This window comes from Lampetra planeri, chromosome 32 (genome assembly GCF_965212315.1).
Source record: "Lampetra planeri chromosome 32, kcLamPlan1.2.h2, whole genome shotgun sequence".
In the NCBI taxonomy this organism is placed as follows: Eukaryota; Metazoa; Chordata; class Hyperoartia; order Petromyzontiformes; family Petromyzontidae; genus Lampetra; species Lampetra planeri.
Window position 1 is genome coordinate 3,596,195 of NC_136138.1, and position 14,363 is coordinate 3,610,557.

The 14,363-nt window shown below is 60.4% G+C and overlaps 1 protein-coding gene across 6 annotated transcripts in view; it reads left to right on the top strand.

Moving 5' to 3' along the window:
- LOC144729313 (kinesin-like protein KIF21A) overlaps nt 1-14,363 on the top strand; it is a 64,040-nt gene that overhangs the window by 44,813 nt on the left and 4,864 nt on the right. For 3 of the 6 annotated variants that reach the window (XM_078609479.1, XM_078609482.1, XM_078609480.1), the window contains 11 exons: nt 3,460-3,514; nt 4,133-4,196; nt 4,720-4,994; nt 8,466-8,582; nt 8,863-8,991; nt 9,545-9,583; nt 10,252-10,391; nt 11,014-11,194; nt 11,905-12,069; nt 13,246-13,363; nt 13,662-13,832. In XM_078609479.1, the coding sequence (XP_078465605.1) occupies nt 3,460-3,514; nt 4,133-4,196; nt 4,720-4,994; nt 8,466-8,582; nt 8,863-8,991; nt 9,545-9,583; nt 10,252-10,391; nt 11,014-11,194; nt 11,905-12,069; nt 13,246-13,363; nt 13,662-13,832 (1,454 nt within the window). The remainder of the gene's footprint in view (nt 1-3,459; nt 3,515-4,132; nt 4,197-4,719; nt 4,995-8,465; nt 8,583-8,862; nt 8,992-9,544; nt 9,584-10,251; nt 10,392-11,013; nt 11,195-11,904; nt 12,070-13,245; nt 13,364-13,661; nt 13,833-14,363) is intronic. The other 3 variants (XM_078609481.1, XM_078609484.1, XM_078609483.1) reach the window with 2 other exon arrangements.

Sequence of the window (14,363 nt, forward strand, 5' to 3'; positions counted from 1 at the left end):
CCCCCCCCCGTGGGGGTTGGGGGGCGGGGGGCGCTGTCTCACCGTCCTCCCGCGACGAAAGCACAACTCCACCGCTCAAGGAAGTCGCGACCCTTACAAAGGACGAATCTCATCTTCGAGATGAGTCCTTGGGCTAGGCGTCCGGGATGTCCGACTCGAGTTCCAAACTTTGTTCGTGGAAAAAGCCACTTCTGTGTTGTAAGCGGCAGCGTGACGGGGTGGTAATGCTCGTGTCTCGCAGCGAGAAGAGCCTGGGTTCGATTCCCCAGTCGGGTGCCTCTCTGTGTGGAGTTTATATGTCACCCCCCAGTTCTGCGTGGGTCTCCTCCCAGAGCTAAAAAAAACCCCATGTACAATGTAACTGATATTGGCCTAAACATCCCAGTGCTAAAATATCACCTCCAAATTCATAAATCAACATCGCCCCCTACTGCGAAAACTTGGCAGGACCCTCTTAAAATTAAGTGGAGACTCGGCGAGGCTCAGAATGAGATTATGTATTTATACTGGAGTCATCTGATTAGCCATGAATATCTTTTTCACAGATATCCAGTCATCCAGGAGGCTTTCCCAGATAAACAAGCGAAATAATAACCCATATTATTATACTGAGCATGTCATGATGATCGACATCACCGTGATGACGTCACTGCCGCGTGGTTTAACGCAGCGTTATGGCAAAGGCATCACTTAGGGCGGTATGACGGAAGCTCTGGGCTGTGGCTTTAAAGTTATTTTTTCTATTCATTAACAAAGTTTGGAACGTTGTGGGAGAGTCTTACGACGCGTGGCACGAGCACGCATCCACAGGGCAGCACGAGCCCCTTGGCCTCGTTTGATCGCAGAGAGCAGCCCGCGTCGATGGAGCCACGCAAAGCGCGGTGGTCGCCCTGGGTTAGACCGCGTGTCGATCGCTCCCTCTCTCAAGCTATGGCCACGGAGGAGTTGTGAGGTGATTCAACTCCGGAAGCCGGGCGGCGGTGGCTACGCCGCACGCGGCCTGCAACCCAGTGCTGTGGAGGCGAGGGTTCGTGGATCACACGAATGTTGTGATACGCCCTTCCCGTGAGCATCAAGGAGGAGCCACACTCTGGCTCGCCTGGATGAGATAGAGGGTTGTCTACCCCCCCGCCTCGCATGCGTAGGTATTTCTCCGGGTGCTCTGGCAACCTGCCCACGTGAAAACACTCACGAATTGGCCAATAACACCTTAACATATAGAAAAGCGCAGACCTTGAGGGCAGGAAATTTGACTGCTGCTCACCGGCTGGCTGCCTTTCCTGCTCGTCTGCGGTTCCTCCTTGCGCCTCTTGAGTCGTCTCTCTCTCTACGAGAGTGAGCGAACGCAGCGGCGGTAGTGGCGGCAGCAGCGCAGTATTACCAGTTGACATTATTATCATGGTTAACATGCCCACGGTAGCGTGTGCCGAAAGCTTGAGAGAGGAACTGCTCGACACGCGGGCCGCCCAGGAGGGCCGCACTTGGACAACGAGCGGCCTGCGAAAGCCTCCGCGTGAAATTGACGAGGCTTTTCCGGCGGGGGAGTTGTGCTCGCCCTGGGAGGACCCGAGACCGCGCCCCTCCACGCTCGTGCAACCATAACCCCGCTAAGTGGCGAGTGAGGACACACGGAGATGGGGGGGACTCCAACCGTACCTGCCACCCCCACAACACCCCCACAACACCCTGTGGCTGATGCACGCAGGTGAGTGTGCAGGTGCAGCAGCGTTGCTAACTCCGTAAAGCGGATAGTCGCCAAGCGAACCTCAGAACGTCGGGAGACGTCGCCATGCAGAACCTGTAATGTTACCGTCACGAGAGAATGCGCCGAGTATTACTCACGGTGCACCGATACGGGATCCTGAACGTGAACCTGGGATCGCCCCTAAATCTGCTTTGCGTCCTCGTCCTAGAAAGTCGCTGGCTTTGTCACCAGATGCTTTGACGATATTTTGCCACTCGGAAAACCGAAAAGGTCGCTGGATTTGGCGACAAAATGGCCGAGTTGGCAATGCTGATCTGCGGCCTTGTGAAGGCTTCGCCTGCACCGCGCCAAATGCAGGGCAGATTCTGCGTTTGTTTTGGGGGTCAGGTTTCGGGTTGGAGGCCCCCCTCCATGTGCGTGAGCTGAACGTGCGTAACTTTGCCTGATGTACTCACCTGCATGACGCACAGCCCAGGGCTCCACCCTGGGGGTTCGGCTGCTGCTGCTGTGGCATCGGCGTATCTGTAACCCGACTGAGGACACCTATGAGACAAAAATAACTGTCTCGCAAGCACGCAGACGCACACACACACACGCACGTGCACTCACACCACGTGTTCAAGCATGGAAATGCCTCGTGAGGATGTACACTGTCCTCCCTGTTCCGGCTGTCCTGTCCAACCCCACAGTAACACATCCTCCTCTCAGCTAACCCAGTGGGCAGCCCTCTTCCTCTACCCTGGCTCTCTACCAGGCCGTGCTGCCCAAGTGAACGTCTCTCTCTTAACGATGCAATACGATGCCGTTGGCACACTGTCAATTCTTGAATCGGTATTCTCCGCAGGGCCGTCCGACTTCGAGGAAGCACTGCCAACCGTGGTCACGTACTGGGTTGTGTAATTCGGTTAAAGATAGGGGAGCCGTGTGTGCGAGCCGTATCGCTTACCGCACACACGGGCAGAGAGGGCGGCTCACACCGGCTCCTGCAGGTGGGGGTTCCTCGCCGGTCCAGCGATGGCACGCGACGCCGGCGCTCGTGCGGTGATTATCGTGTTCACGCCAGCGCTGGCGAGGTCCCAGATTCGCCCGTAAATCTCCACATTCAGGGCTGTCGCAGGCTATGATCGCTCGCCGCATGCATAATGGCCGTGCTTGCCGCAGCGCAGCGTAAAGACCTGCAAAGCACGATTTATAGTTTGATGGTCACCGGGTAGAGCGAGGGGAGGGGGGCCTCACCGTTTATTGCCTTCTCTTTGCCCGGCTCCCGTCCTGGACCCGCGATGCCCACTTCGTGAACGATCTGCCCGCGAGGCAGGATGCCCCTCTACACAGCCAGAGCCGTGCTGCTGCGATGAATCTCGAACCCCGCCCCACGGGCTGGAGGAAGGGGGAAATCGGACGGGGGGACCCCGCTTCATTGCTTGCGCCAGGGCCAAGTCTGATTGATCTGACCTCCTAGCAGCGGCGAGGGCCAACTGCTGTGCAGGGCGCGCACTTCAGTTCAGCGCCGGGCTCGGTGCCGAACGGCGTTTCCCGGCGAGTGTGCAGTCTGGTTCAGTGTTGAGCGCAAAGCAGGATAGACGCGTCGTTGAGGAAGCTCGCGGCGAAGGCAGCGCAGCCAACGGGGCCCGGCGGCAGTGCTTTCTCGTGGGAGCGATGGCGCCGCGCCGGCGCCGCGATCCGCTTGACGCGTCGCCCCCCCCTCCCCCCACCCCACCCCACTCCCCCCAAACGTGCGGTTGTGTCGGCTGCAGATGCGGAGGACAGCAGCGAGGACGAGTTGGTGCATCCCACCGTGGGCACGGCTGTGTGAGCACCATACTGCACCGCACACTCTCACGTGAAACCACCACGGCGTGGGCGCAGAACCAACAGGGTCCACAGGCTGGGCACAGCCCAAGACTCGATTTCGTGTGGGCCTGCAGCCACGCGAGGCAAACGCTACGAGTCTGTCGCCGCAGGCGTCCTCGCCGTGCTCGCGGGGTACCGGAGGGGAATATTTTTTTCTACCTGGCAACACCGCTGTTTCTCATTTGTGTGTGCTCAGTCTCCTGTAGAGCCAAGGCCCAGCGGTGGCCAGCACCATGCCTGGCCCCCTTTGTCTCCCTAGTACTGATCTTTAAACACCACATCAGGTACTCATTTGAGGCTGAGTTGACCTAGGTGAGGCCCAGGACCGGTTCAGATAATCGCGACTGATGTTGGCCTTGAGCGGCAATAGAACCCAGATCGCCGGGTTCCTAGCGCAACGCGCTAACCGCTACACTCCGGTCGAAGACACACACTCGCGCACGCAGCTGGTGTACATTTCTAAATAAACGCGGAAATAATGCGGCTCGCGTTGCTGAAGTGGCGCTGATCACTGTCCGCTCTGCCGCTGGCTTTGCCGCATGCGACGCTGGGCGCTGCTGCTGTGCACCGCTGCAGACTGCAGGGCTTGGAGACGTCCAGAGGCGGCAGCGCTCCGGGCGAGGGCAAACCCAGAGACAAGGTACTTGGCAAACACGTGATGACCACGTACGTGAACGTTCGACCGTACCCCACCGTGCCGGTCGGTGATAATCGGCGAAGGGGCGGTGCGTGCCTCGGACTGGTTTAGATTTTAACGGTCGCCGCTGGCTTTAGCCGCGGAGGGGAATCGAACTCGGGTCGCCGGGTTCATTGCGTAATGTGCCAACCACGGTGCAACCGCTCCACGCTGGTGAATATAATGTAACGCAGAGTTGTGGGAGAAACGTTAAATCAGCCAGCAGCAAGGGACGTGACGAACGGAGCAACGCGAAGGTTAGGCGGTGACGCGGCCCAGCAGTTCGCCGCTCATTGGTAAGGGTGACCAGGCCAAGACCATCAACCTGCTGCATGAGAAGCGGCAGCAGTTGGATCTCGGCAGCGGTGACGGCTCCGCACCCTGACCTCTTCGTCGCCCGACCGCTCTCACGTTTAATTTGCCGAGCGTCAGAGCCTTGACATGCAGCGCCGCCCCCCCTCCCACTCCGCGGGGCTGCGTGGCTTAGGCTCGGCGGCGGGCGGCCACGCAGAAGGACATGCTGTACGCGGGCAGCGAGTGCCCCGCGCCCTCGCCCGCCCCGGACGCGGCGGCGGCGCCGGGAGGGACGGGCGTGGCGGCGGCGCGGACCGGCAGCGGCGGCGCCCTCACGCTGCTGCTGCCCGTGGTGGAGCTGCAGGAGAACGGCGACGAGCCGCGTGGGCCGCACGTGGCCAGCCCCTCCGGCAACGCCGGCGCCGCATGGGAGGCCTCGTGCCAGTCCCTGCGACAGGGGAACGGCCAGTGAGTAGCGGACTGGCCGATCGTACGATTGACACTGACTCGACTCACTCACTACGGACACCAAAAAACTGCAGACACAACTCGCTCACTGCAGACAAACTCACAACAGATTCAACTCACTCACTCGGCACCACCTCTCTGGCTGTTCCACCGCGCCGCACCAACTCTCCCAAGGTCATCACTAAAGCTCGGGGCACATGCCCCTATGTGTGTGTGTTGTCTGTGTTTGTGTTCTCTGTATGTGCGTGTTGTCTGTGTGCACGTCGCCGCCCGAGTTCGTTGGAGAAAGTGTTGGCGCCGCTTTAAATCCACGAGGATACTGACAGATCCCTGATGCGGCGGCACTGGCCGCGTCTCATTGCGAGAGAATCGGAGCCGTTGGTTAACGTGGCAGGCGGGCGCGTTAAGCGACACGTTTAACGGGCATCGTCGTGGCGCCGATGATGGACGCGCATCCGGAGAAGAAGCGAACGCGTCCTCCGTGTTATCGGTCGTTCCTCGTACGTCTCATACCGCAGACGGCGCCAGGCCCCAGCCCTGGCGCGAGAACGGCGAGACCACGGGGGCTGGGCTCATGGGCCCGGGCGACCCGCTCCGCACCTGCACCGTGATCGCGCGACGTTACTTTATAACTCTCGTCGTCGTCGTCGCCGCGAATCCCGGACAATGAGTTTCCCTCCTGCGAGCGCACGTCACTCGGAGTGTTGCCTTTATTACCGCCACGTGTTTCCTGTTGCGAGCGAAGAACAAGGGTGAAATTATTCTCTCAACCGTCATGGGTGAATCCTCCATTGCTGGCCGCAGTGATGGCCTGTATGATCAGTGTGTGTGGTGAGTGTATATGGTGTGTATGGTGAGTGTGTATCGTGAGTGTGTGTGTGTGTACGTGGCGTTTCACAGTGGAGCAGTGTAAGGGAAGAAGCAGAAAGGGAAGTGTTGTGACGTACAGTGTGGTGGGTGGGTGGTTGAGTGAGTGGGTGGGTGAATGAGTAAGGTGAGTGGGTGGATGGGTGGCTGAGTGAGTGAGTTGCGGGTGAATGAGTGGATGACTCAGTGCGTGGGTGAGTGGATGGTGTTGTGACTCGCAGTGTGGTGGGTGGGTGGTTGAGTGAGTGGGTAAGTAGGTGAGTGGGTGAGTAGGTGAGTGAGTGGGTGGGTGAACGAGTAAGGTGAGTGGGTGGATGGGTGGCTGAGTGAGTGAGTTGCTGGTGAATGAGTGGATGACTCAGTGGGTGGGTGAGTGGGTGGTGACTCGCAGCATGGTGAGTGAACACAGTGTGGCGAGATGACACAGTCGGGTCCAGTAGAGTGAGACCTCCATACAGGTGGAGGAACCCACGGGGGGGGGGGGGGGGGGGAAGTTGCGTTGCTGGTTTCCGCTACCGGGCCGGCGCACACCGACACCGCCGCGGCCCCGTCCAGGACGAGGCAGCCCGAGGCACAGACGGCCGCTGTCGATGCACACCGAGGCACCCGGGCGGCCAACGCAGCGCTCGACCAGCGGTGCCCAATCGGAAGGTTGCGACGTTAAATCCGGGGCTGGGTTAGGATTGGCTCGACTCACCATCCCTCGGGGGGGCGGTCAGTAAATTGAGTTACAGTGATTCCCCGTCTTAGGAATGTAGAATTTCCACCGCTGGGGTCTGCAAGGTTGTGAACAGCAGGTGAGCGACGTGCGCCGTGTGGAGCCTCGCTCGTGAGAAAGCGGGGGGGGGGGGGGGGGCCGTAGCCACGGGAAGGTCTCCGTGGAGACGTCGCATTACAAGTACCGGGAGCGATGTGACGGCGTCGGCGCTCGCTGCTACAGAGCACCCCACAAGGAGTCACTTCCTCCTGAAACACAGTTATCGTGTTACACGAAGGCGTTCGCCACCAATATTACGATTCGTAATATCGTTAACGCCTTACGACGATGCTTCGTGGGATCTCCAGCGAAACGTCAGACAAAGTTGTCAAAAATGTTGCTTGGGCTTTTGAACGTACCTCCCCCCCTCCTCCACCCCCGCTGGCTTTGCTGAAAAACAAAATCGATCGGCGCCGTTGGCCACGACGTGACGACTCAATTGTGTCTGTCGCTGGGTAGTGGAGGGCTCTAGGGGAAACATTTTGATCAGAACCTATGCGACGATCTGACACTAACAGAAACTCCTTGTGAATCACAATTTACATAATTAGCTCACTGAAGAGTGTTCTCGGTCTGTGTTTTTACAAATGAACCGCTCCGCTGAGTGCCCTAATAGGGCGTCTGACCGCAGCTCTCGAGTCTACTTTATATCAACTCGGCCTCCCGCCCCGTGTGGGGCGGCCGATGGCCACACAGCCCCCGGGGGCGCACCTACGGCACCTGGAGCCGTCGGGTGGCGCATTGGGTCGCGTCCGCCACTAACTTTCACCGGAGTCTTGAGCTCACTTTTAACTCCCCCGAGCGGGCCATGCGTCAGGCGCTAGCCGGCAGAGGCATGGAGGCGACGGCGGAGGAGGAGCGGCGGTGTCGGCGGCCTCCGCCACCGGCCGCGTGAGCGCGGCACCTTCGGACCCGGGAAGCCCTGGCCTCCTGGCATGGGGTGGTTGGACAGGGGCGGCCGTGGCGTGCGGGACCCCCCCGGGTGGAGGAGGCTGGCGGCGGCGGCGGCCCCGGGGACCGGGCGGGAGGGGGTGGCCGTTGCGCGCTGCCACAGGTGTTGCCTCTCCTCGTGCCTCCGCGCGGGAGCGTGCACCGCGTGGCCGTGCGCGACGGGACACGCTGCGCCTCCTTGTCGCTCGCGGCGTGTGCGGTTATTAACGGCGCCGCGCGCTTTGGACTGCATTATAATCACAAGCAAATTACATTTACAGCCACGCATTTCCCAATTACCAGCCCGTCGTTCACCTATTAAGATAATTGCCTTGGATGATTTATAATTGCGGTCGTCAAAATGCGGTCCTGCTCGCAAATTAACCCGATAATCGCGGGCGCCCCACGATGCTTGAACGCTGCGATGTTCACGCTCGGAGCCTGCGCGCAGCGTGGGAAGCATGGGTCCCTCTTCTTAGTCGCGCACCTGGTACTCTCTCTGGCTTGGGAGCCGCATTGCAGTCACACCGCCTGCACACCCATTTGCTATGCGACTGCCCGCGTGAGACACGGGTTCACATCGGGTGCTGGCTGCCGCTGCCACCGCTGCCGGTGTTTAACTCCGCGTTGCCGCTCGCGTTTTCTTGCCGCCGTCGTCGTCGGGCAGCTACGGTGGCACTGGGACCTTGCGGAGCACGCGTGGAGCAGGGAGCAAGGTGCATGGTTGTGTGTGGGGGGCGGGGAGCGCAGGCGCATCCGCGTGCAGCATGCCGACAGCCGCTTGCCGCCGCCGCTGCCCGCGGTCGCCGGAGAAGCCTGGCTTGGGGCAGCGGGCGCCCGGCCGCCGAGGCGAGCACGGTTCCCGCCCTCGGCGTCTGCGGACGCCGGCTCTGACGATGTCCTCTTGTTGCGCGCAGCAGCAGCAGAACGCCGTCGAGCGGCTCGGAGAGGAGGAGCACCGAGCCGTCGCCGCTGCTCGGCAGGCGCAAGACGCTTGACAAGAACGCCGACCGAGCCAAGCGCGACCAGAAGCAGTGAGTCGGCCGCGTGTTACCATGAGGCGCCGACGTGTCTCGGTGCCCCGGCGACCTGGTGGTACCACGGGTGACCGGGTGTACTGGTGACCTGGTGCCCCGCTATCGGCTTCTAAGCCGCTACATTTTTGCCGGCCTTGGGGAAGCAGCTCCACGGGAAGCGTCGCGGACAGCGCGTGCCGGTATCGGTTAGGGGCGCCAGCTCGCGACGCTATCGAGTCCCGCGCTCATGGAGTTGGTGTTGTGCGCGTGCCCCTGTGCGCGTCGGGGGTCGGCGCAGGTCCGACTCGGGAACGTCGGAGGCGAGCATCACTCCGCCGCCGTCACCCCCGCCCCGTGCGCGCACCGACAAGAACGTCTTTTCACGGCTGACGAGCGCCCAGGCGCCGTCCTCGCCCGCGCACGACAAGTGAGTCGGCGCCACGCCCCGCACATGCACACACGCGCACACCTCGCCGCCCTATGCCGTGGTGGAGTTAGAGTGGCCGGCGCAGGCCGATGTCTTAGTGACCTACTTCCCAGCTGGTACTCTGCTATGCCACATGCCCCGGTACCTCGGGACCCTCATGCCTCAATGCCCCGGTGGCTCGGTGCCCTGGTGACTCGGTACCACAGTACCCTCAGTGTCCCGGTGTCCATCTCCAAGCCACTAAACTGTGTGAACCTCGGTGCAGCAACTGTCCATAGCGGTGGGGTCAGCGTGTGTGGGGGTGGGTGGACTGGGTAGCAGCGTCAGCTCGCGACGCTCCGTGTCCGTCCCCAACTGTTCGTGTCACCGCTGTGCGAGGCTGGCGTGAGAGAAGGGCGACTTGTTGCCGCGGTGGTGCCGGCACGGCAAGAGATGTCGGCGTCACGCGAGACGGAGCGCCGTTGTACTTGCCCGCCTTACCTCCCCACGGTCTGGGCCTTCCAGTTCTACTCGTGACTGTACCTATCTGTTGCGTCATGCTTTCCTCTCCCAGGTCAGATGACAGTGACTCTTCCTACCCAGAGTTCCGCAGGTATTGAGTTCTCTTCCCACCCTATTTCTGGATTGGTGTTGTCGTGTTTATTCTGCCCCCCCTTCATTTCATTTCTCTCCCGCTCCAATCCACGTGTCACTTGGTGATTTACGCTGCCGCACGGCGCTCGCTGGGCTCCCACCGCCACCGCCGCCGCTCCGCCCCCCTCCCCCCCCCCTCTGCGGGGGGGGGGGGGGCAACTTGGGCGCCACGTCACGTGTGACTCACCGTGTGTGCCGCGCGCATTAACGCGTTCATTTTTAATTTGCTCTGGGTGTCCTTGCATGGCTTTGTCGCTCGGGAGGGCGCGCCGCTCACCGCGGGGCCTGCGCTAACGCTGCGACGGGCGCCGCGATTTTACAACGCGAACCCGCCGACGAGAAACCGGTGGATCCGAGCGCACGCCGATCCAGTTTCACATCCCGGTCGACCTCTCGGGCCGATCCGCTTCTCGCGGCGTGGCCGCGCGTTGTAGTCGCCGCCGTGCCCTCTGTGGATCAATCGTAGAGCGCCCGAGGCGGAGCTCCGCTCAGATATCGGAGTAGTTGCCTAAGCGGTCGGCGCACGAGATGGTGGGAGGTGGCCTCCCCCCCCCCCGCCGCCACGAGGGCGGCCGGAGCCACGGCGCGCCGACGCGAGTGACGGCGCGTGCCATTCCGTGCCGCCAGGGGCGTCATCAACCCGTACAGCGGCGCCGGGCGTGGGAACCGCTCGCAAGCGCTGCAGTGCCTGCACGTGGCCGAGGGGCACACCAAGGCCGTGCTGTGCCTAGACGCTACCGACGACCTCCTCTTCACCGGCGCCAAGGGTGAGTGCGCCCCGTGCGGTCCGCATGCTGCTCCACGCCGTCTCATGGTCCGCGTGCCCCGTGCTCTTGCGCGTGAACCGCGTGAGTGGATGTGAGGGTGGAGTTGACAAAGTGGGGTTTTGTGTGACCAGGTGAGATCCCAAGAGACCAGGATGAGTCTCGGTTGCAAGAGTGACATGGGGCGTTCGCCTGCTGCCAGTAAGGGGAGATCACTGCTGGGTGAATTTGGCTCATTTTGGACCTTGATGCCAGCACACAATGGCCTCCCCTTGCGACTGACATCACGCGACCTTTAACGTCCACTGTGAGTAAAGCAGACGGTGCGTAGTGCGTAGTATCATTTCGGTTATTACGCACTGCAGTAATAACCAGGGAGGCCGCTGGATACGAACCGCTCCAGCAAGCGGCGAACGCGCTACCCTTGGGCTGAGGTCGCAAACGGGTTTTGATTCCTTACGCGTACCCGGGCCGCACCCGGGTCGCAAACGGGTACCCGTACCCGTACCCGGCCGGGTACGGTAGCCGGGTATCGGGTAGGGTACGGGTATCGGGTACCCGGTTGCGACCTCTGCCCTTGGGACAGGTCACCGAGTGACGTCGCGTGCGCGTGTGCGCGGAGCAGACCGCACGTGCAAGGTGTGGAACCTGGTGACGGGTCAGGAGATCATGTCGCTGGGCGGCCACCCCAACAACGTGGTGTCCGTCAAGTACTGCGGCGACTCGGGCCTCGTGTTCACCGTCTCCATGTCGTACGTCAAGGTGTGGGACATCCGCGACTCGGCCAAGTGCATCCGCACGCTCACGTGAGTCCCCGCCGCGCCGAGTGTCGCCACTCGCACGGGGGCCGTACGTCCGCGGGCGCGCCTCAGCCACTCCAAGCTCCACGTGCCGTGTGAATGTGTGGACGCACCTCTCTGTCTAGATGAGCGCAAGCCTCTCGTGTGAATCGCGTGACTCCTACGTGGCCACCTCCACTCGGAATCGCTCCCCTGACTCATTGCTTCCGTTTCTCCGCTCCTCTTCCATCCTTGTCCTCGTATCTCCCACTCTTTCTCTTCCCTCTTCCCGTTCCTTTTTTCCCCATACATTACATCCTTCACTCTGCCCTCCCCTTGCTTTGCCACGGGTACAACAGTTGCTAATGTATGAACAAAGTAAAAGGCCCTCCCGGTAGCCTTAACAGGCTGTTGTGGAAAGTGGTGTTTGTATGCACCTGTGAAGGCCAACACAGCATACGAGGGGGTGGGTGGCTGGTACCACACCCGGCTGCCTTTGTCTCCCCAGTGCTGATGTTTTATACACACACCGTACCTGGCACTCATTCGAGGCCAACATCTGTGGCGAGTAATGTCTGAACCGATCCTGGGCCTCCCCTAGGTCAACTCAGCCTTAGATGAGCACCTGGTGTGGTGCGTAAACATCAGCGCAGGGAGACAACGGTTCACCGTGCGCGAACTCTCGCGTCGCGCCAGCCTTACTCGGCTCTTTGTCTTCATACAACGGGCGTCCGCAGGTCATCGGGACAGGTCACCATGGGAGACCAGTGCGCCAGTGTGTCGAATCGCACGGTCACCTTCCCGGCCGGCGAGAGTCAGATCAACCAGATCATGCTCAGCCACAATGGCGCCTTCCTCTACGCTGCCGCGAGCAACTTCGTGCGCATGTGGGACCTCAAACGGTGAGCACGCACAAAGACAAAGACCCCCCATATAGCCTTTACAGCCTTTTGAGGCAAGTGCTTTCAGTGAGCACCAACACACAAATACACATTTCCCCATTGGGACTTAGCAGAGCTTTGGGGCAAGTGCTGTTTGCGAACAACAACAACAACAAATGCCATTTGCCACGAAGTGGCGAACACCTACACACACACATACACAGATCCCCCCTATAGCCTTCACAGACTTTTGGGGCAAGTGCTGTTAGCGAGCACCTACGAAGGCCAACATGGCAAGTGAAGGGGTGAGTGGCCAGCACCACGCCCGGCCGCCTTTGCCTCACGAGTGGCGATGTTTACACACACTCGCACACACGTGGGCTTATTTTGTGGTGATGTATGATGATGATAATAGTAATATCAACTTGTGCCACGCAGCCGCTGCCGCAGTGTTCGCTCGCTCGCTTAGAGAGAGAGAGAGAGGACTCAGAGACGCGAGAATGAACCACGGACGAGTGGGAAGGAAGCGGCAGTCAGGCAGAGAGCCGGTGCCAAATTCCTTCCCCCCCCCCCCCCAAGCTGTGCAGTCCTCTGCAAGTGACGATACGTGTGGGAAGAGAGAGTTTACTGCAGTAAAACATTGGGTTTTGCTGCTCTGTCCGATGCTGAAGACTTAGCTCCACAGTAACCCACCAACACCTGGTTTACGCATACAGTAAAACCTTGGATTGCGAGTAACTTGGTCTGCGAGTGTTTTGCAAGATGAGCTAAATTTTTTTATAAATATTAATTTGATAAACGAACGAGGTCTTGCAATACGAGTAGTACGTGTTTACGCTTAGTCTGCCGAGCGTCACGTGATCACAACTGATACACGAGTGCTTTGGATTACAAACACGTTTCCGGAACGAATTATGCTCGCAATCCAAGGTTTTACTATATTGGTAGCCCTTTCAGGAACTATCCAGGCTCAATTCCCGGCTTAGCTTCCGAGATCTGACGCAATCGTGTACATCCCGGGTGACCTGCGACTTCAACGCGTGGGGTGCGTGGAAGGGGGGTGCGTGGTACGGACAACGACCATCTGAGGTCATCCTGATAGTGGCATCTCGATTCTCCACTGCTGGTGAGGAGGCGAAGGAGGTGCGGTTACGAGAGCGTCGGTCGCTGAGCGAGCGCGTGTTGCCACGTCTCCAGGTTCCAGTCGACGGGGAAGCTGAGCGGGCACACAGGCCCCGTCATGACCCTCACCGTCGACTATAACGCCGACAGCACGAGCAAAGTGATCACCGGCTCCAAGGACCACTACATCCGGGTACGGTGCTCGCCACGCCAGTGACGTATGGTGCTTGAGCATGTCCGTGTGCTTGTGCCGTGGGAATCGTCACGACGTGCTCCGTGTGCATGCGTGCGGGTGACCTACGTCTTTGTGTGGTCGCATACATACTCACATGCAGTGTGCGTGCACACTGTCGCATACACACGCACGCGCGAGCGTTGCGTGTGGGTGTGCCGTCGCGTACGTAGAAAGACACACGTACATGCTCGCTAACAGCACTTGCCCCAACGGTCTGGTGAAGGCTCTATGGGGGATCTTTGTGCACGCCCGCCAGGTCTTCGAAGTGTCGGAGGGAGCGCTGGGCACGGTTGGGCCGACGCGGAGCATGGAGCCGCCGCACTACGACGGAATCGAGTCGCTCGCCGTCATCGGGGACGTCCTCTTCAGCGGCTCCCGCGACAACGGAATCAAGAAGTGGGACCTCAACAAGCAGGAGCTCCTGCAGGTGGGCGCTGCGGGCTTACACGGTGACGAGGCCGTCCGGCTCGGAGAAAGAGGCTCTCGAACCACAGACACCGGCTGGGCTATGACCATCGTGACAATGTGAACGGGTAACACGGCGCCGCCGCACGGAATCCGCTCGGCGCTCGCGTAGAGAGGACGACTCAAGACGCACTGAGGAGGAATCGCGGTCGAGCGGGAAGGCAGCAGCCAGGCAGCGAGCCGGCCCTCCCAACCATTACCCAAGCTCTGCGGTCCTTTATATATGAAGGTCTTAGCAGCACATTGACGAGTGTTTACGTGTGGGAGGAAATTGGAGTACTCGGAGAAAACCCACATGTGCAATGGGGAAACACTCTGTCCCGCACAGACGGAACAGGTGGAATCCACACTTTTGCTGTACCGCCTTCGCCTGGCGAGCCAGGGTACGGCTCTTTCTCGATGGCCACGCAATATCCGTGTGCGATCCACCAACCCTCGCTGCTGCCTCCACAGTGCTGGAGCACAGGCCACACCTGTCGCCACCACTGTTACT